At 39.4% G+C, this 23,016-nt stretch overlaps 1 protein-coding gene across 4 annotated transcripts in view; it reads left to right on the top strand.

Moving 5' to 3' along the window:
• The first annotated feature begins 3,113 nt into the window (after positions 1-3,113).
• The window catches only part of LOC579483 (ecdysone-induced protein 78C), a 34,223-nt gene continuing 14,320 nt past the window's right edge, over positions 3,114-23,016 (top strand). For 2 of the 4 annotated variants that reach the window (XM_030989224.1, XM_030989223.1), the window contains exon 1: positions 3,114-3,452. In XM_030989224.1, coding sequence (XP_030845084.1) covers positions 3,341-3,452 — 112 coding nt within the window. In that variant the 5' untranslated portion in view covers positions 3,114-3,340. Of the gene's footprint in view, positions 3,453-21,306; positions 21,836-23,016 lie in introns of those variants that run through there. The other 2 variants (XM_030989226.1, XM_030989227.1) reach the window with 2 other exon arrangements.

Below are 23,016 nucleotides of genomic sequence, written 5' to 3'. Positions count from 1 at the left end.
GAAAAGAGTTAGAAAGTGGTTCATTTGAGTTCCATTGAGGTTGTTCGCCCCACGAGGGAGGGCTACTTGTTTGGTTTCCTTGCTCATGGCCTGTTTTGTCTGGCTATCTGTCTGAGGGAGAGAGAGGGAGAGAGAGAGAGAGAGAGAAAGAGAGAGAGAGAGAGAGAGAGAGAGAGGGGGGTGAGAGAAAGTGTTAGAGAGAGAGGGGAAGTAAGAGAGTGGGAGAGAAAGAAGGGACGGAAGGAGGGAAGGAGGGAGAGAGAAATATATATGTATAGAGAGAGGGGGGGGGGGGGTGATATGACCTATCTTACCTTTCACATTTCATAACCCCCCCCCCTCCTTCTTCTTCAAAGTTCATTTCATATGGGACTGAGAACGAGAATAGCATGAGCATATTCATGTATACCCGTACATTTTTAAAGGAATATTTTTCTTATCTGATGGTAATAATCACATCAAATTTATCTTATAATATGTAAAGTCTGAAGTTCAGTAAATAAGGTAGTTTTGAAACAAAAGGACACTAAATCTCAAAAATAAATAAATTACAAGACAAGGTATTTTATGTAAAATGGAATAAATCGATTGAGTGAGTGAATGCTTGTAGAAAATGAGTAGATAATTCTAATGATAAAAATGCAGCTTGAAAGGTTTATTGTGTGATTAATTGTAGGAAATAGTTTGATTTAAATCCACAAAATACCAGGGTAGTCAAAATACATTAATGTTTTCTATAAAGTGAGGGATTGATTGAGTGAATAGGTGCAGAAAATAAGTAAATTGAATCAATATTAGGGAGAATAGAGAACATAGGCAGGAAATCAAGACAACTTCTAATTAATATAATATGATAATACCTACCTGCATATATCACTGGTCCACTGGACCTGTATAAAGTACTGGTCAGTTCAGAACCAAATGGGTATTAACTTATATATGCCATTTTAGCTTTAAACAGATGATACTAACAATCACATACTGTATGTTCTGCATGAAGTGGTTTTTCAACCCTGCTAATGAAAAAAGTAGATTTATGCATGTATGAAGCTGACCACATTATTAGCTTGTGTAAGAATTAGATAGTTTAAAGGTAATGCTACCTAAATCAATTTTTTTCTTGACTTGCTTAGTTGCTTTATTGCGAATTCAGGGTAAAAATACTTTAAAAATCTCGGGGGCTACTTTTCAAGCTTGCTTGCATGAAAATAACACTCTTTAATTTGTTTTGCATTGAACTCTATGCAAATTTTTTTGGGGCTCTTTTTAGCATTTCGGGGGCTAATTCGCTCGAGCCTCAGTGTATTTTTTTTTACTGCGACAATTAGCACAGGCAAATGAGGCAAATTCCTGAGAATGTATGTTAGCACATGTTATCAGTTTATATCTGTGTGCTTTAGATTTGTTGTGACCCACAGAAATTCAAAAAGTTAGAAGAAAAAAACCCTCACAAAAAAAAAACAATGGCTGATACAGTATTTGTATGTATGTATTTCAAAGTGGGACCTGTGAAGAAGGATGTTTCTTTAGAGAGAGATGATGTTCCAAAATGTTTTGTGTTTTTTATATTGAGTTTGTGGGGTGTATACAATGTTCTGAGATAATAATAATAATAATAATAATAATAATAATAATAAATTTATATAGCGCAGCTTTTATACAAAATATATTCAGCTGCGCACCATTCATTCTGCAATTTTATTGGCCTTTCTCCAAATGTCCCTTAATTTCCCCAAATGTTCCTCTATACCTTTAACAACAAGCCAGGCATTGATGAAAGACTCCCAGCATATTGTACAAATCCTGAATGGCTTGACCACATGGTCCAAATGTCCATGCGTGCTTAGTCATTAATATGCAAATCCCTCCGTCCAGCCAGTAATGATGGACTGTCCTTGCATGGTCTCGTTTACCTTCCTCCAAGTCTTAAATTAATGTAGCATTGATAAGAGAATGACGTGCACTTCTGGGAAGGTCGTGCCATTGAAACGCTGCTTATGTTCTCATTTCGATGTCCTCAAACCCTCTATTGGTCACCTCTTCCGTTTTTGTCCTTCTCTCGGCTATTTCAAGTCTTTTTCTCTCTCACCCTATAATGTTTGGAATCACCTTCGATGGACAATAACAACACTGGACATTCATCAGCTGAATCACACACCCCTTTCTCTCGGCTCTCTCTCGCTTATTTCATTCAGCCATGTCCTGAGCTGAGGACACTCACTCATAAAAGCCTATGTCCACTTCACTGACCATTCACTGACCATTCACTGACCACTCCAATTCAGCTAATCTCTTTATTCTCAGCCCTGCCCCATCATCTATTGGATCGTCTGAGGAATCGTTGTAAACGCGCCGGTGTGTTCTGTTTGTCTGCTCGCCCCTTTTCAGGATAATCACGGACCTTGCTTGATTGGCCGGCTCTCGAAAAGAGGACCACATATTCGGACAAAACCAGAAATAGTTCTGCAATAAAAGGAAGAAAAGGGGGAGCACCGGGTTGTAATTATTCAAAGCATAGAGCTGGGACTCCACGATCCACTTGTGCCTTCAATCCTTGTTGATTCGCAACGATGAAGTTGTTTGTTGCTGCAACCATTACCAAAGTAGACATCAACTGCGAAACATAGACCAGTTTGGTGCAAAGTTTGACTTATTAAAAGTGAAATCTAATTTGGAAAACAAGATTGACAAGAAATTGTTTTAAATCGTCACAGTTTGGATGGTGCTTTGAGGAAGGTGATTTTAATGTGCTTCTGATTTGTAAACTTGAGATAAACTTCAAATGTTCTTGTCCAGAAATTTGGATTCTTTTTGTTTTCACCTCATGATTTTGGTAGAATCATAGAAAAAAGACAGCAGTATTTGCTATTAAGAAAGACTGGTGCTTATGACCACATCCGTTTTCAGAGTTTTACCTCGGCTGTCTGTGAAAGCAATTTGGTCAGGAGATCAGAGAACAATCTTTCTGTGAGGAAGACAATGTTCCAGCAAATCAAGTATACTCCTGTAACTCTTGAATGAAATTATCCATCTGTGAATGCTAAATCTGAATCAACATTGCCATCAGCTTTACAAGGGAAGAATAGTTCAAACATTAGGTTTTTAAAGTTAATATTGAGTCACATTCAAGATAGATGTGATAATGTTAAATGTTCTTCAAGTCTTAGGTCACAACTAATCATTGCCGGTGTGATAACACGATCTGATACCATTTTCTTTGTGTGACTTTGAAGCTGCCAAAATAGATTAAAGAAGGACAGTGCACTGATACGGTTTCCACCGAATTCTTGGAAGAAGCAAGCGATAGGGCGTCCAGCTAGCAGCCCAAAAATAATTGTTCATGACGGGATTGGATTTCTTACCTGAAGCCATGTTTGAGCAAGTCTTAACGGCACTGTCCAATGTTCAGGTTCCGCTGCCTAGCAACGGGGCATCACCAGGAACTTTTCTAGGTAAGGGGTTGATGATGATGGTAGGGAGGAGGAGGATGTGATGGTTATGATGATGAATCGGTAGTGGTGGTTATTTTACCTGACAGCTAAGAAAGCAATAAATGATTGTTAGTAAGCAAGCAGATGATGATGATGATTGTGATGATGATGATTGTGATGATGATGATTGTGTTGATGGTGATGATGGTGATGATGATGGTGGTAGTGATGATGATGATGATGATGATGATGAGGATGATGATGATGAGGATTGTGTTGTTGATGATGATGATGATGATGATGGTTGTGATGATGATGATGATGGTCGTGATGATGATGATGATGATGGTCGTGATGATGATGGTCATGATAATGATGATGGTCATGATGATGATGATGGTCACACTGCGCAGTTTGACCCATGAATGTTAGGTCAACTTTGGCGCGCTTTTTCTGAATATGTTTACTGTCGACTGTCGGCCAAACCAGAAGCAGGCCACGATAATGACGTCATAGAATCATGATTGAGATCTCTGTTGCGTTCAAGCAATTTCTAGCGATCGTGATTCCGCATTCAGCATTTCATGTTTGCATTTTGAGACACATTTATTTGAAATCACTCGAAAGCAACCTTTTTTAAAACTAAACGTCTTTGAAAATCGTGTTTCTCGGGTGAAAAAAGTGTTGTTAGAAAGTACCCTTGGTACATGTATAGCAGTTTGTGATGCATGTAAAAACTTTGATCCTTGATTTCGCTCTCCGTGATGAGGTCATAAGAATGTATCATGACAGCTTCTGATGGTCACTGTCTCTCAGTAGAACATGAGGGTCATCGTTGGTCACTAGGGGTCATCGTTGGTCACTAGGGGTCACACTAGTGATGTCCAGTATGTATGTAGCAGCTCAGGAAGGAAGACCGGTCTGTTTCAGTTTTCATGAGCGTAACCTCTTTGCCTTCCTGTTCTGACTTTGGAGAAGATTGTTTATGCAGCATGTGTGCAGTGGTCAATTTGAAGAGCAATAGTGATTGATCTTTTTTTCTTTTTTTTCCTCCATCATTTGTTAATTGAATAATAAGTACATAAGAAACACAAAATTATATCGAATACAAAGAAAAACACATGAATTATACTTATATCACAAAATTAATTATACTTTAAAAAAAAAAAACATAATCAACATTTTTTTCCAGAGATGATACTTTCAACATTTGCCCTCCATAATGTTTCCTTTAAATAAATGTTGAATATGTTTGTAAAATTAAATATTTCTTTTTTGCGTATATAAAACAATTTAATGAAAATTTTGACAGTTTCTAGCTTTCATTCATGGTCCAAGTGAAGTTGTGTTGTGTTGTTGAATTTATTTAATGATGATTAACATGATATTATAGATTGCATTTATCTCAAGCCAGTCATCAGATTTCATTTTTGCCAAGATTATTCAAGCATTTGAGCAATTGTTAGCTTGAAGAGGAATAGTGTTTTAGGAATTGTGAGTTTGATTACAGTGGGGATTTTTTAAAATCTTATAATAATAAGCACAGGTCATAGCCTACATTTAGGGTATAGAAATGGAGTCTTTTCTATATAGAATGCTGTATAGTAAATTGTATGAGTAATAGTGATTGAGATATAGCGATTAGAAAGATTATGCTAAAAATGGATTCCAACTATCAGACGTCCAACTCCAAGTTTAGTCAATTAAAAACCCTCCATATATAGCTCCCAGCAGTATTGACTCAACTGGACATGCAGCTCTGAATTCTGACCGTCAGCGATAGAGTCCAGCGAAAGGGTCCAGCGTCACTGATTTACTCGTTACCTCTCTGACAGGTCTCGTCTGCGGCGGGCGGTTTCACAACGGACCTCCCCACTTTCTGTGAAATCCATCTGAACTTGGTTTCGAATCACTTCCCCCACCCGAGGGGAGAGGGAAAGGGGGGAAGGGACCAGGCCACAACGCCAGTGACGTTAAAAAGATGACTTGCACTTCATCGGGGTATGATTTAGCCATGGTAACAAATTAGATCAGCAATTTTGCTCGTCTTCATGGCTAAAATAGATCACTACGTTCTTTTTAACATTTGCGTGTACCTCAGCTTGTTAGACATGTGATTTATCTGTTAGAGGAAGGCTATGTCTTGATGATATTACGGTGTCCTTGGCTAAATTAGTTGATGGACAGTAAAACGTAACGAAGAACAGGTAAGCATATGAAACGAATGATGCACACAGGAGGATGAATTTGATCGCTGACAGGAATATTGTAAGGGCACAGGGATGACAGTACTAATACTTACAAACTGTTTGATTTCTTACTCCAAGTTACATGTGTGTAACTCCGTCTCGTTCTTGAAATCTTGGGAGGGACATGAGGGGGTAGTGGACATGCTCATCATGCTTTAGTAAATACAACTAAATACACTACAAAGTATTATAGGTGTGGTAATGTAGTCTGCCTCATCCCATGCACAAAATCTATTTGACTTGATTCAAGCCTATATGATGCCAAGCTTCAGTATAGTAGTGGGTACTTTGAAGGTATTAGTCTACATCCAAGAAAATGCAGACCCTGGCTTTTGAAGGGGACAAAAGTTTGTTCCATCCATTTTTATTTTTTGTTCAATCCCTGCATATAAAACTTGAAACTGCCTGTACAATGCTACTGTACAGAGCCTTTGAAAATGTTATAGTCTACCATCCTTGAAAATGCAGACCCTGATGGTGAAGTATTACTCCTAACTACTGCAAGAAGCTAGTCTGCAAGCACAGAGCCCAATTTGACACTTTATCAACAAATCATTGTGCCTTGAGAGAAGCCTAGCCCAGCTACCTACTGGTTGTGTCAAAATGAGCAGCTTTAGTACATGGCCTATGTTAGTCTTATAGTGCAGACTCTCTTTTACGACTGACCAGGGTTTTTGCCTGCAATTTAGCCTGCAATTTAGCAAGAAGCCTGGGAAAAGACCACGCTTGGCACAGCTCTGTGATTTAAGAGCATAAACAATCCTTGAGAGGAGAATAGGTTTGTCCTTAAATGACCTCAGTCAGCCATTATCAGGTACTTATCAGCTCCCCTCCAATCCCCTCTGGGCCATACCACTTCAAGGGTGCTTGTTACATAATAGCCCTCTATATCTAGTCTCCACGCTCAGACCCCATCAACCATTTGAATGAAATAAACCGAGTCTTCAACGTTTAGCCGAGCCTAATCCATCGTTTCAATGATTATTTTGATTAGAACAGGTATACCATGAACATCAATTTTAAGTTTGTCAAATTCAGCTTTCATTGGACTTAGTTTAGATAGTTCAGACTCCTTTTCATTATAGTTATGACTGCGAAGGGTCTGTGCTTTTAGACTACCTGAATAAGCCTAGACTGCTTGGATGGTTGTATGGTATCTGTGAGTGTTGTTCAGTGATAACCAATTATCCTAATTTGTCGATAGTTTGATCATCCTTGGGAGGAGTTTAATAGTCCCTTGTACAACAACAAAAAAATCAGATCCTTCTGCAAATATTTTCTTCTGCGTTTATTATTGCACAATGCTCTCATTTTATTCCAAATTATTGTTCATTTGTGGATCGTTAAATTGTCTGTCCTTCAGCATTACCTTGATATTTTAGAAATAATTTGACTCTTCCCAGATTCCATTTGGTTTTTGTTTGGGAGTTTCATTCCTTGTTTGTTCCACGTCTCTCACACCTCTCCTATCGAAACTCTTCTATAAGTTATCTTCGTTTTGCTCTCGTTTAGTTTCTTTCATTTATTTGTCCCTCTCTTTTTTCTTCACTTTGTACGTTCACATTTTTATGTTCTCTATCCCTTCAGTGAAAAAATAACTTTAAACATTTTGGGGGCTACTTTTCAAGCTTGCTTGCATGAAAATAACACTCTTTAGTTTGTTTTGCGTTAAACTCTATGCAAAAATTGGGGGCTCTTTTAAGACTTTCAGGGGCTCTTTTGGGCATTTCGGGGGCTAATTTGCCCAGAGCCCCCGTGTATTTTCCCCCTGTATCTCTTGTATTTCTGTTCTGGCATTTCCTCGTTAAAGAAAGAAAGAGCCAAAACTGAAATATTGCAAGGTGTAGATTGAAATTGAATTTTTTATTTTATAAAGAAGTAGTGGCCCTTGCTCTTCTCATCGATTGTAGAACAGATATAATCATAGTCCAGTGAAACCTGTACCTATAGACGGCTAAAGTGAAACATGAAAGTCGTCTTTACAGACAGGTGGTCTTTTATATGTACAGGTTCGTTAGTACAGGTTTCAATGAGAGACCATGTTCAAGGGAAACAAAACAATGTAGTCTTTATAGACAGGTCGTTGCTGAAACAGGTTTGGCTGTAGTTATGACATTGAGTTACAAGTGAGTTCATGTTTTACTGAAGGAATCTCCCTTTTTTTTTTTTAAAGATCAGCCTTATTTCTTGTCAGCCCACGATGTTGGTAGTATTCATGCAAATTAGCCCAGCCTGGGAATGCAGGAAATGTATTTCGTGAAATAGATCCACATCTTTCATCAAGTATAGTCTTATCAACCAGACTCTGATTCATTAGGAAGAGGATGTGAAAGCCACACACTGCTACCAGTTTAAAGGTATAGACCAGTTTTGGAAACGCCCCCTCTCAAAAAATGAAATGTAAGCTCTTATTACCATTCATGTGAAAGAATATGTTTAGACTAAAGTGATCATACAAATTTTGCCGGGAAACCGCCTACTAATTGATATATTTGGTAAATTATTATATCTATCTGGCCTGGATAGATATCGCATAGTCCCCCATATACATCTTTCTGTGTACAGTGCTTGTAACTTTACCAAGACTGGGCCAAATTTCTTATCATTTGATGATTCCAGAACCTTGCAGTACACGCCAATACTTATATGCTAGATGATCAACCTTTTCTAATCGATTCCATAACGTTTCTTTCACAATACAATTGCATCACCAGAACAGACTATACCTTTAAACTGATTGATGAAGATGTAATTCAAGCGAGTCTGGTTGCATAGACTAGAAGATTCTAGAAAGCAACTAATAGTAGGGTTTGTCCTATCATCCTAATTTTCTTCTTATTTCCAGCGAGTGTGTAGTAGTTATTTCCTGGACCGATGTAGTCGTCAGTCGGAAGAGTGGCGTACATGTGTCATGCGAGCTCTGTGCGGATAAGCCACCCAGAGTCGCCAAGTGGTTCCAAGCGAAGGAAAAACATAAAACGTGGCTTTTGGTTATTTGTAGTGTTTCCTTTGATTTCTGCTCTGAATGATACAAGGGATTTCAAATTTTCTTGGAATAAAGACGGACTATAGGTGACCACAACTGGTGGAGGTAGCTCTTCACGGTGTGGTTTGTGTTTTTACGTTTGGACCTGCAGGAAGAAGCCATCTTTGCAAAGTATGGGTATCTGTGGTTGTGACAGCAAGTGAAGAGACGATATACAAGAGATAGCCATATACATTGGTGATACAGTGGAAAAACTCTTTATTCGTGATTGGTGTATTACCTTTGGACCTGCAGAAAGAAGCCATCTTTGCAAAGTATCTGTATCTGTGGTTGTGACTTTGAGTATATGGTAATACAGTGGAAAATAAGACCGGAAAAGTTATCACCATGAGGATTTACATCCGTGGACGTTAGCTTCCAGAATGTTAATTTATTTTTTCAAGTACAGGTAAGCACAGGTAAGAATTCCTCAAAATATCTGTTTTGAGCCAGAAAGTTGTTAACTTTTATTCTTTATCTCAGATTTAAAGATAAAGTTGAGTTCTGGTCATGCAATAGCATTGTGAAAGAAATGGTGTGGAATGGATCAGAATAAGTTAATCATGTATGTAGCATGTGAGTATTGATGTGTACTGCAAGGTTCTGGAGTCATCATAATGATAAGGAATTTGGCCCAGTCTTGGTAAAGTTACAAGCACTGTACACAGAAAGATGTACATGGTACTATACAAACATGCGGCATATGAATGTGGGTCTCATTTGTAAGCTGTGACTTGTCATATTAAGAATATTAAGGCATTTGAAGAGCCATGCTTTTCAGGGACCTTTTTTTCATTGATGTTCTTCCACACTTGCATATAATAAGAACGATAACGCTCACAAATTATGTTTCGCCTCTCCCCAGAACTCGCCTTCTCTTTAATGTCCATCTGACTTCAAACATATAATATAGATATAATATATATATAAATAGGAATGATAAAGTCACCAAGTGTAATATTCGGTATATACATGTATATCCAACTATGAAATGATAAACTTTTCTTGGGATCTATGTTGTGAAGTCAATAGGGCATGCAATTAATTAAAGGCATTGTTTATAAACAATGTTAAATCTAAGATGCATGGCTCTATGTGTTATCGGTGTCTGTGATATGGTGTAAAATTGAAGCCCTAACAAATTGTGCTTCAAAATTATCATGAAGTGCCTCAAAAAAGTAAAAACCTTTGAGTGACCGGTTTTACCATACTCATTTTTCCCAATAGACTGTAGTGCTATAAAAACCATTAGGAAAACAAAAAATGAAACTTTGATTTACACTTATATCTTGATAATCAGACAAACGATCGGCTTGTAAAAATCACAGATTCCTAACTGACCTAAAGGTTTATAATTCAGATTGTAGCTTGAGATTTTAAAATCTGGGGCAAACATGTTACCGAGTCACTTTAAGCTTTTATTTGAAGTTTTGTTAAAGAAATCAGATATGAAACTAACTAAACCAAGTCATCGCTTGTGATACTTCAGCTGCGAAAATGAGACATATTATGTAACATTTTCCTAGTGAAACTGAAACTTGGAGGCATTACAATTCATGACGTTACTACCACGCTTCCAAGCGATTCATATAGGCCTACTGGGAATTCTTTTTTATTGAAGGCATATTGGTCTGCCTGCAATATCCTGCTTTGTAATCACCAGCTAGTCCGGAAGAATAAAGAGAGAAAGAAAACATGTTATTTAAAAGTATAAATTGTTTGCATCATTGCTCTAGCAGTACCAATTGAACAATGCTTTGGCTGAAATCAGTAAGGTTTCTGCAGCGCTACCTTACTAGGCTTGTCCTCATCAGCTCGAGATTGCCAAATAGATCGCTATTTCTGATTTTTGAAATAATCCTGAAGTTACAAATCGCGTCTTCATCAGCTCGAGACTTGACCTCAAAACTTGAACTCAAAACTTGAACTCGAGCTCGAGATATAAGCTTGAGATGTTTTGCTCAGCGTTCGCGCATACTAGTGTGAGTCTTCGGGCTGGTGATGACGCACCGGACAAATGGCGGGATATTTTGCAAACTAGCCCAAGATATCTTGGGATGATTATCTCGACCAAATATCCCGCTAATTGCAACTTTGGGCTGATGAAGATGCAAATTAACTCGATAATTTTTGATAGGGATGGTTCAAATAGCGGGATATTTGGCAATCTCGAGCTGATGATGACAGGCCTATTGCTGCAGTGCTCCCTTTTTGCATGCTGTTATGCATTGAACAATCAATGATAATCCTTTGATATTTGTTGAGGCGTATACCGTCACGGTCTGATTTTTCCCAACATCTTTTCAAGCATAAAGTCCAGAGTCGGTTCTGATGTAAAGGTCTCTTCTAACACATCGTAGGCAGCCGACAAGAGGGCCGCAATGCCAGCTAGTGGCAGAAGCGTCCTTCTTGGACCCTGTTGCATAAAACTTACCATTGATGGTAACTTTGCTAGCAATGGTAACTACCATGGAAACCTTGATTATGATTGGCTTTTGAGCCCTGTTACCATGATACTTGCCGTTGATGGCAAAGCTACCATCAATGATAAGTTTTATGCAATGGGGCCCAGATGTACATTTTAGGGCCCCCATGTGTCCTGGGTTCCTATGAGCATTGCTCCTTGCAGTAGGGGGCAATTTACGTCCACCACTCCCCTCCTCCTTGATCCCCCTCCCTACCCCCAGCTCCCCCTCCCTTCCCCCCTTCCCTTCCCCTCCCTTCCCCCTCCCTTCCCCCCTCCCTTCCCCCCTCCCTTCCCCCCTCCCTTCCCCCCTCCCTTCCCCCCTCCCTTCCCCCCTCCCTTCCCCCCTCCCTTCCCCCCTCCCTTCCCCCCACCCTTCCCCCCTCCCTTCCCCCCTCCCTTCCCCCCACCCTTCCCCCCACCCTTCCCCCCTCCCTCCTCACTCCCCCTCCCTCCCCCAGCCCCCCATGATTCGCTGCCCTGTCACCGGTTATAATTTGATGTGGATAACTGGGTTTTGATGAGTAGTAGGTCCATGGTTTGAGTCATCCTGCAACAAAAACTTTGGGAAATCCTCCCCCATCCTGAGCAGCTAATAAACTAAGTCTAGACGGGAAGTTTTAAACAAATCACATCGATTTCACTGAAATAGGGGGAGGAAGGGCTCCCTCCCAATTGGACAGATCGGATATGTACATGCCATGCTGTGGGTGTATATAGGAGACTAGGAGTACATGACGTCATTTTCAAAAGTTCTCTTGATACTTTTTATGTACTATTCTGCTGTCTGTAGTCAATGCAACTGATGTATGATTATGGCACATGCCGTACATCGTTTTCTATCCTGTTTTGCTAATTCAGTCTGCTTGCTATTCTATTTATATGAATTTATTGTTTTCTTTTACTTGGTACAAGGGTTTGAAAATCAGACTATTTACTAAAAGGATTGCAATCCCTAAAGTCGACTCGACAACTAATGGTCGTTATTTTCCCACACAAAGACATTTTCAACGACTTTGAGGAAAGTTCTAAATTAGTATTATCTTTCAAATGCCGTTGGAATTTAACATTTTCATTTTGTTGGCCTGCAACTGGGACATTGAACCTTTAAGTTATGGACATTCTTCAGAATATCCCTTTATACCCTCAACTATGCAAGAGGGATAGCACCCAAAACCACAATTATGCATCTGGACATTGTTCAGTTGAGCGTGATTGATGAGATCTCAACAATGTTTGAAATTAGGGTTATCGTGGGATCTGGGGGGCGTTTCACAAAGCCTTTTTTCAATGACAAATAACAAAAATCAGTGACAAATCTGATGATAACCAATCAGAAGCAAGGATTTCCGTAGCTTATAACACAAATTGTCATTTGTCACTGATGACAAGTTTTGTGAAACGCCTCCCTGGTAGAGCTATAGAGGAACTGCACTTGAGGGAGAAAGAAAAAGAACAGGAAGGAAGATACATAATAAAGACGGGCAGAAAGAAAGAAAAAAAGGGAAAAGAAAAAAAAAATGGAGAGAATGGAGAAGAAAAAAAAGAAAAAGGGAAAGTCAGAAAGAAAGAAAGGACAAATTAGTGGAAGAAACAAAAAAAATATGAAGAATTAATCCTGAATTGTTTCTCATGCTGTTGAAGAACATTTAAATGACCAGCAGAATGTGCATTTACAAACTTTAAAAGAAAATCACTAAAGAAAAGTAAGTGTGGGTGATTACATGTTCATTTTTTCAGGTCTACCAGCTTGATGTCCATATCTTTTAAGCTCATAATTTTGATCAGCTAACAAGCATTTATTTTCCATCAAGTTTATTTGGCTGACCCCAAACACACATTTCTGTGTACAGTCCATGCGACTTTAAGCAAGGCTGTGCCGATTTACTTTCATTTAGAAGATGACTCCAAAACCGTCACAATATACACCATTACCTGTACTTAGTTATTACTTGGTTGATGATTAACATTTTCCAATCGCTTCCGCAAACTTTCTTTCACAATTCAATCAAATGACCAGAACTCAACTTTATCTTGAAATGTAAGCTTGAATGTGGTTAACAATCAGATTGACAACCATAGTGTGGAACATTATTTCAGAACTTTATGAATTTTTCATTTTTTTCTTGCGAACATAAGCCTGTACACTTATATTTCTGAGTAAAGCATTAGGAATGCAGTGTATTGTTTGCATTTTTGTCCTGTCCTGAGTTGGAATTTTTGTACTTAGCCTTGACCTTAACTTTCCTATGTATAACTTGGAGAAATTTATTTGGGGTGGGGGTCAAGAGATCACAGCCAATGTTGAGGGTTGGAAGAATTTAATGAAGGTGGGGGGAGGGGGTAAGGGAAGGGGTAAGGGGGAGGGAGTGGGAGGGGTAAGGGAGAGGTAAGGGAGAGGGAGGGGAGGAGTAAGGGAGGGGGAGGGGTAAGTGAAGGGGGTACAGGAGGGGGAGGGGTAAGGGAGGGGAGGGGGTAAGGGAGGGAGTAAGGGAGGGGAGGGGTCTGTGTAATAAGTATCTCCTTGGTTAGACAAAGGATACTCACGAGCACCAACTTCTTAAAATGTATCTCCTGGGACCCATTTCACAAAACTTGTCATCAATGACAAATGACAGTTTTTGTTATATTAGCTAGTAAAATCCTTGCTTCTGATTGGTTATCATCAGATTTGTCACTGATTTTTGTCATTTGTCATTGAAAAAAAGGCTTTGTGAAACGGGGCCCTGGTTGTGGAGTTTTAAGTGTTCTGCTTCAGGTAGATGGAGATGTAGGAAGGGGAGGGGGAGGAGGGGGGGGGGGGTCTGAAGTTTGGGATTGTTTGCTAAAAGTCATGAGACAAAGGGAACTTATGTTGTACCCTTACTTCCTTGAATATGATTATTGTGAAGTTTGTTGAATTCTGCTATGGTTGGGAAGATGTGGGGAAGGGGGGGGGGGGTGGGTGTTTCAAAGGTACTCCCTCAAAATTATTGTTTGGTATGTAGTTGTGAAATGATTGGCTAGTTTTCAAAAAAGTACAGTAACTTAATTTTGAATTAAATTTCACTTGTCTTCTGTAGTAGATATTGTTCAAGTTAGGTGTGTGTTTGTGGGTGGGGTAGGGGCGCAAGATTATCATTGGTGGGGGTCTGAAGGGGGAGGGGTAAGGGTGCAATTAGAACTTGTTCTTGGGTTATTTGTATCAGAAACAAATTCACTGGCTTGTTCAAATATTTGATTTGTTCATTCATGATGGCAGAAAAAAGTTAATGGAGGAGCTAAGCAAAAATCATAAATATTCTCTTTTCAAGTAGTTATTTGGTTAGATAAATTGGAAAAGAAAAGAGCAGTAGCATAGAACAATTGAACAGAGTTGAAGAAATAGAGGAGAGAAGGTATGGTAAGAACAGAGAGAGAGAGAGAGAGCGAGAGAGCGAGAGCGAGAGCGAGACAGGAAAGGATATGAAAAGAGAAGAGGGAGGCGGGGTAGTGACTGAGCTGGCAGAATTGGCAAAGAAAAGAAGTAAAGACTGTTGAAACACCAACAATTCCAAATTGGTAAGTTATTATTACCTCACAGCGAAAACAACCAGAACTAACAAACCAAAAGCTCAAAGAATATAAGAGGAACTTGGGTCTGTATGGCTGAGGCGAGCGACTAAGCGACTGCACGCACAACAAATTTATCGATAAACCCCGTCAATGAAAGAAATATCAGAAAGAAATGACCCAATTCTGTTCACCTGCACACATGGTCGCTTCAATATGAAATAACTGATCGCCGTGGCAACGGCATATTTGGACTGGATTGAGCGGTAGTGACCGTGGTCGGTGAGTCCTGCTGGCCACGCCCATTTTTGGTTCCCCTGAGGACCGGTGTCAAATGGAAAGGGGGTAAGCTTTTCAATCAGTGCTGTTCTAATTTGACTGGTTTTGGAGGCTAGGCTCGGCTCAGAGACCCCACAGTGGTATACATTCCTTGAATGGTTGTATTGTTGTTGATTTCATTTCAAATCTAGAAAATGAAGAGGGAGAAATCGTGGCTCATTTAAAAAAAAAAAACACAAATGCAAATGCCATTATTATTTATTCGTCATGGAGGGGGGAGGGGGTTACACTGACTGCTAACAAATGATTGAATTACATACATTGCACATACCATGGGATTTGTACACAACATTGTCATTTTTTGTATTCCTTTTAATTAATTGCAACACATGTTCTTGCTACTTCATCTTCTGCCTAATAATCCTATTCCTTTACTGAGCTCTTTTAAACTGATTGATCTTTATTTGAGTTGTTATTTTTGAATTCCTTTACTTTAACTTGGACTGGCCTCTCTTTCATTAAGATAAGTAAACATAGAAAGGAAAGAGGATAGGAATATAGCGTAGAGTGTCAAACAGGTGATTTAGAGAGAGAGAGAGGGGGGGGGGGGTATGATTTGGTGGTCATTGTTCTCATCCTATGTCCACTATCTGAGTCAATTTTGTGGTCAGGTGACAAGACAAGTCCAAGGTTTACAATCATTCTTGCTTGAACAATTGCCCCGAAACACAATTCTTTCCAGAAAAGTCTACAAACAAGAGGACTGTTTCATCAGCTCTTTTTTAAAATTCTATACTTGAATCTCAAAATTATGATTTCTTTTTCTTTTATCTGTATAGCTTTATGAATAGATATCCTATTCACCACTTTTTCCCTAGATCTCTTTTCATGCTCACCATTATATAGACAGACCTGTGTTGCTATGTCTGGAAATCCTCTGATAAGGTTGATATTTAGAGTAGGGTACTTACCACGCTGGTACTTACTATATATCTGAAATGTATGCATTATAATAATGCCCTTCGTATGACAACTGGAGCTTCCCGAGTTCTAGTGTTGCATGAAAAAAAAAAAAAAATTGTTTTTCTTTTTTAGGGGGGGGGGGGGGTGATCATATGATTATTCTACTTAAATGTATGCCAACACTTTTAACAGAGAAAGATGATAAGATGGAAGGTTAAATTTCAGCTTCTGAAGTGTTAAAACGTGCTTGAAATGAAGGAATATATGTGATAATGGATGACTTTGCCTCCAAAGCCTTTGTGTCTCAAGTTGTTCAGCTTTTGTTTAGATTTCGGGTTGAGAAGTTGAAGGACTTTTGAAGGTTCAAGTCAATAAAAACAAACTTGGTGTAAACTGTTAGACAAGATGGATCACCTGCTCTGTTGGTATTGAAGTATGTCTCTACTTCCTCTTAGTTTTCCATTAATCTGGGCTGAAAACAATAATAATGACCATTGTCTACCAATGTCCACCAATGTCCACTCACATCATCATCATCTCCAAGAGGTCATGACCCCAAACTTTCGGTAAAAATCTGAAATGAACTGAACAATACACATTCCAGCTATCCACATTATTTTATACAAACTTGTATAAATAAGTTTGCCTCTTTTATGATTCATCAGTATTTTTGAAATAATAAGCAGGGTTGTTTTAATTTTCTGTATCTTTACCTTTCGTTTTTGATCTTTAACTTTGTCATTTTCTTGTGATATTTAGTATATTCTTCTGATACCCTTACATCCTTCTTGAATAGCAACCTCATCACTTGGTTTCCTTTCTTTGCAATCATCCTCTTTCTTTCTTGCTTCTAGCTGACTGCTAACAGAAGCAACAGGTACATTCTTTTGTAGAAGGGTGGGGGAGTGATACTCAAATTCAGTGTAGGTTCATATGAAAGATGTTAGAACACACAAATTTTAGGATATTCTGGAGATCTTTTTACTTTCATTTTAACTTTTTTTTCGAAAGGATTAGGAATATTAGTATAGGTCACATGTTTTTTTCTTTTTCATATTGACCAAGTGAGTCAGTTAAGTAAACGGGGGGCTTTATTAAGGTAAGGGTCCAAGTGCCCCTTTCATTTTTTGTTTTGAGGGGGGGGGGGGGAGGGGGTTGAATATGGCATGGAGGTGAAAAGTTCACAAAAGTTTGCAGAACTGCATGATTGACCTAGCCAGCTCAAAACAAATTTTCAACAATTACATGAATATATTTCTGTTTACTTTTGTTTTAGTCATTCAGTGTAGGATCAATCAAAAATCTAAAACTAGAAAAAAAAGGAGGTTAAGTAAAGTTTGTTATTTGACCAATGTTAAACACAAATGTCCTTGTTATTCTTGCAGGTATACATGTGTGTATGGAGGTTCAGAAGTTCAGTATGTTTGGCATTAGTCATATGAATATGTTGAAACTTGCATTATTTTAGGCCTATATATTTACAAAGAATGCCCTCTAACTTCTTTAAGTGCCCCATTCCTCCCCCCCCCTCTCTCTCTCTCTCTCTCTCTCTCTATCTCTCTCTCTCTCTCTCTATCTCTCTCTCTCTCTCCCTCTCTCTCTCTCCTTCTCTCTCTCCCTATCTCTCCCCCTCTCTCTCCATATAACTGTCTTTTTCTTTCCCTCTCCCTTTGAATCTCTCCCTTACGTTCATACTAACAATACAATCGCATTTTGTTTGATACCTCAGTGTGAATGTATCTGTTGTGTATGTATATATGCATGTGAGTCATTACTCAATGTGTTGCTCACATGTTCACACCAGACCGGTGTATGCCCTGTATAGACAGGAGACTGTCCACTTGTTTCCCCATGCTGTGTTCTTTTTAGTCATGTTCACACTTTACATTAATGTGATCAGTGTGAACATGAGTATTATCATGTCCATGTTGGTCCATTCATTCACCATCTTTCCTTTAATAGCCTAGACAATCATGTTAACACGTGACATTAGTGCGACCATTCTAACGCATCAATAAGAACACAACACACCTCAATGTGAACAAGCTGTTGTCACACAGTGTCCAAGCACATGACTGTCCACCCAATGTCCTTGCTGCGGTCTGAGGAGTTCATACTTCCAAGGTTTATTACGTTGAGGATAAACATTCTTGAGGTTGACTGTCTCAAGGATGTAGATGACCAATGGTCACTTGAGACAAACGATGTAAATAAGGTTTGCGGTTGGTCAAGAGATAAAACAAAAACAGGTTAGAAATGGGGTGAATGTGATGGTCATGTGGAACGGGGTCAGGAAGTGACCTGCTTCTTTTGGCTAATAGAATCTATGACATCACATAAACATTCCGGTAGCATACATCTTGTGACGTTGTGAAGGCTATAATGCAGGCCTATGTTTCTAACAAGAGGCATCTTAGTGATTGGCTACCATTCTCCTTAGTTTACCCGTTTTTGTTTTTGTCCCTTTCCATTAATTTGAATCATGCACCAGTCTTTTTGATGTTGTTTAATTTAAATACCAATAAGGTGGAGTATTGTACAGTAACCATGATTGCATGCTACAAAACAAGTGTACCTGGTACTTCTAATACTTAAATCATTTTAAATCAATTTTTGTTCTATAATCAATATTACTATTAAATGAGTAATATTTTTCACATTCTACTTGATTTAAATAAAATAGTTCAGCCAGTTATTTTCAAGAACAGTAGATTTTAAATGTTAAACCTCTCCCAGCTCTCAGCACATATGGGGCTTCAACATGTTTTGGCTTCTTTTCAGGCCCAGTGAGTAAAACTGACTGGCATCCCTGTAGTTACAATCATATGAAAAAATAGTATTATCGAGTAATAACCATATAAGTGCTGAATTAATTTTGTTATCATTTTAGAGACTATAATTAATCAAGCTTACAGCAGACAGACAAAGAGTGTTCATGTTGGATCAAATAAGTAGAAAGATAAAGACAAACGGATGAAAGAATGGCTCTTTGTTTTGGATCTCATAAACTAAATTTACTGACCAGAAATGACTCTCTGGACAGTACTTTTAAGGTCCGAAAAGGCTCCAGATTTTTTTGTTTGGTTGTTGATGTTGGATAAATAAACTGGGGATAAAGTGGGAGATATTTTTAATGCCCCCTTCGACAAAGGAGACCTTCACAGCAGACGCCTTGGACTTGGGCCTGGTAGGAATGATGATGATATTGGTGGAAGTCTGTTAAACTGACAGTAAAATGGTAGCGATTGATGCTGCTCAGGAGGGAGAGAGGTGGAGGAGCTAGGAGAGGGAGGAAGGAGGAAGGGGGATGGAAGGATGTGGGAGGCTGGGGTGAGTGGAGGAACAGTTTTTTGTTGGGGGGGGGGGGGGAAGGGGTCGACGATAGTGAGTAATTGATGTTGATTAGGTTATGTTGTCTTATACTATCTGCTGAACTGATACTATTAATGATGATTAAAATGATATGGATGAAATAGATAATGGAGAAAAAGATGGAGATTATAGTGAAGAATGGAGAATAGAAGGGAAAATGGAAGAAAGGTTTTGGAAGGACATTAGATAATTTCTCTTGTATTTAGCATGATGATAAAGGGCAGTCTGTTAAACTGAGAATGAAATGAAAGCGATTGATGATGACGGAGATGGGCTGAGGAGGAAGGCGTGGCCAAGCGGACGCCAGCAAATGAGATGAAAGTGCGTTAGTTTTTAGGATGCAACTGAGGAGAAGAGAGGAGTGTTGTTTCCTATTGATAAAATGGTTAAAGTTGTTTAGGCCACAATCTTGTTGGCAAAGTTTTTTAAATAGCTTGCTAATTTTAATTGAGGAATAGCTTGAGCTAATTTAAAGTGCAAATGCACATTGTAGTCCCAACAGTATTAGCAGCTACAGTGCAGTGAAAGTAATAGTTGTAGCAGTAGTAGTAGTAGTAGTAGTAGTAGTAGTAGTAGTAGTAGTAATAGTAGTAGCAGCAGCAGTAGCAGCAGCAGCAGCAGGAGGAGTAGTAGTAGTAGTAGTAGTAGTAGTAGTAGTAGTAGTAGTAGTAGTAGTAGTATCGATAGAGAAGTGCTAGTAATGTTTGAAGTTGAGTGAGAGAAATAACATTTATTTGAAGGTGGATGTGAAAGAGTATGGTTATATTGAACAGAGTAACAAATGCTTTTAAAATAATTTGTCATTTTTTTGTCCAAAGGGACATCCAATAGCATTGATACCCATCTGAAAATGATTAAGGGGGGGGGGGGGTGTTTTAAACCCCACTCTCCCCCTAGCCTTCACATTGTCCGCTCGCCTCCAAACTGGACATGACTTACGAAAGTAGGAAGTCCAATACTGGCTCCTGAGTGTCATGAACAATCGCTGACCGCAATTTACGATGTCCAAGCAGGTTTTGGGATTATGTGTATAGAATCCTCCCAGGGGATTTATGGGGATAAATAAAAAGAGAGAAAAAAATAGCATGAAAATAATCTCCGAATAGCCTTGACCTGGCCGGAGCGAAAAGAATGGACATTTGCCAAGACCTGGGCAGTGTATGTATGTGTGTGTACATACATATAGGATATATTGGTATATATAGAAATAGAATGTATGTGTGTGTGTGTGTGGCTGAATTTTTCAATGTCCAGTCTAACACAAATGCCCAGTCTATTTCTGTTTGATATCACACAGCCTTGGCTGTGACTGTGGGTAGTCTGTAGTCGCAGACCCTTGAATGTCTATGATGATAAAGTGTGTGTGTGGAGGTAGGGGGGGGGGGGGGGGGGGGGGGGGTGGGGGTGCCAAAAGAATTGAAACCAACAAAGCTTTGTGATGAGGAGTGTGCATGAAAATTCTATATCCGTGATTTGTTGGTTAATGTCAATTTCTTGATCCCTTTTAATCCTCGATTCTTGTCGGGCCAATGGAGCTATATTATACTGCACATTGCTTTCTGTTTTGAGGAACAGGTTTAAAAGTATTCATACACACATTAGCAATGTTTGCATTGATAAGTAATTTTCTTAATATTTGCAGAGTAGTATGCATTTTAAGATTAGAGAGAGAGACAGGGGGTGGGGGCAGAGAAAGAGAGAGAGGGACAGAGACAGAGACAGAGATAGAGTCAGAGGGGGAGACAGACATATATAGAGACAGATGGACATACAGACATACAGAGAGAGACAGACAGAAAGACAGAGAGGGGGAGGGAGAGATAGACAGAGAGAGAGAGAGAGAGAGAGACAGAGAGACGGACAGACAGAGACAGCTGGAAATATAGACATACATACAAACAGAAAGAAAATCTATACTATAGGACAGCCTACAGAGAAAGAGTACAACCTTTGATTTAATACATAGTAATTATTGAAAAGAAAAGATGTGTTGACATTTCAAGTAGTTTCTCTTGAGTTCTCTGGTAATCTTTTTTCTAAATAGATGATTGAAAATGGGGATGACCCAACCCTTTTTTTGTAATGTGTCGTAGTCCTTAATTTGTTTTGTTAATTCTTGAGGAAGGCACACAATTCAAATTTGTCTGTGAAAGGTAACAAAAAAACTAAGCACGGGTCTGATGGGGGTAGACTACCGAGGCATTCGTGTCTTTGACATTGTAATGTAACACAGCCCCAGAACACGAACCCACCCACACACACACACACACCTAGACACTGCACAGACACGCATGTCCAGTTCGGTTGGTCAGTGTGCTCCCACTATAAATATATATATACACCCAGACTGCAACACACACAGCACACATACCCAGACTTCAGTTATTGGAACAAGTTCAAGATTTTTCAAGCCACTGGTCAGCCTCTCTCTGGTCAGTTTCTCTCACGTGTGATGACCGATACCTCCTCATGCTGGGCTGGCCAGCGCTGGACATAGCTGGACATATCACGCCTCTTCTCTGTAAGTCCGAACAAAAATTTTGCCACCTTGAGAGATTTTACTTTTTGCGTTACAAAGACAAAATAGTGTGACATGCACCTGGGTCTCTTTCGAGTTTTCCCGCCGTGAAAAATTGAGTTTTTAATCAAAGTTTGTAAGAGCTCGTTTTCAGGTAAAGAATTACATGTGTTAAGCGGGGAGAGGGCGGGATAGACAGACTTAGAGAGTCGGGGACAGAGACAGCGTGACAGAGGTAGAGACAGAGAAAGGGGCATATTGACTTGAGGGAGAGGATAGACAGCTAGCTACAATACGACAGGTGTATTTGTAATTTCATGGGGGAGGGGGGGGGGGGGAGACAGACAGACAAGCAGACAGACAGAGACACAGAGAGACACACTCACATGTGCACAGTCAAAGACAGACAGACATGTACATATATATATAGAGAGAGAGAGAGAGAGACAGACAGACAAGCAGACAGACACAGAGAGAGACACACATGCACACATTCAAAGACAGACATGCATATACAGAGAGAGAGAGAGAGAGACAAGCAGACAGACAGACAGAGAGAGTGACACACACATAATTATACCCACACGGACAGAGACACACACACACACATTCAAAGACAGACAAACATGTACAGAGAGACAGACAGATAGACAAGTCATAGGTGGTCTGGGGAGGAGCAAGTTGCAGCAACCCTGTCCCATGAATGTAATAATTAATCAGGAATTCTACAGGGCATAATTATACCGCCTATTATACCACCTCCCCCCCCCCCCCCCCCAAAAAAAAAAAAAAATTATTTGAGGTTTATGAATGCCCCTGGACAGACGCATGTGCGGACAAACACCAGGGGCAGACAGACGGACAGACAGACAGTAGGCCTATAGGCAGATGCAGGTTGAGACAACTAGAGAAATGGGCACAGACAGATAAAGCTGGTAAAGAGATACAGAGGAGACAGACAGAGCTAGGGAGGGAGGGAGGGAGGGAGGGAGAGAGGGAGGGAGGGAGGGAGAGAGGGAGGGAGAGAGAGAGAGAGAGAGAGAGAGAGAGAGAGAGAGAGAGAGAGAGAGAGAGAGAGAGAGAGAGAGAGAGAGCTACTGTAGTCTAGATATATGACAAGTAATTATTTGTTTATCAACATGTATTCAATACTCATATTTGTGTTCAATGGTCTTATTTATCGT

The sequence above is a fragment of the Strongylocentrotus purpuratus genome, unplaced genomic scaffold, assembly GCF_000002235.5.
Source record: "Strongylocentrotus purpuratus isolate Spur 01 unplaced genomic scaffold, Spur_5.0 spur5_scaffold_18, whole genome shotgun sequence".
Taxonomy (NCBI): Eukaryota; Metazoa; Echinodermata; class Echinoidea; order Camarodonta; family Strongylocentrotidae; genus Strongylocentrotus; species Strongylocentrotus purpuratus.
The sequence above is the reverse complement of the archived record's forward strand: the minus strand, read 5'-3'. Positions and strand labels throughout refer to the sequence as shown.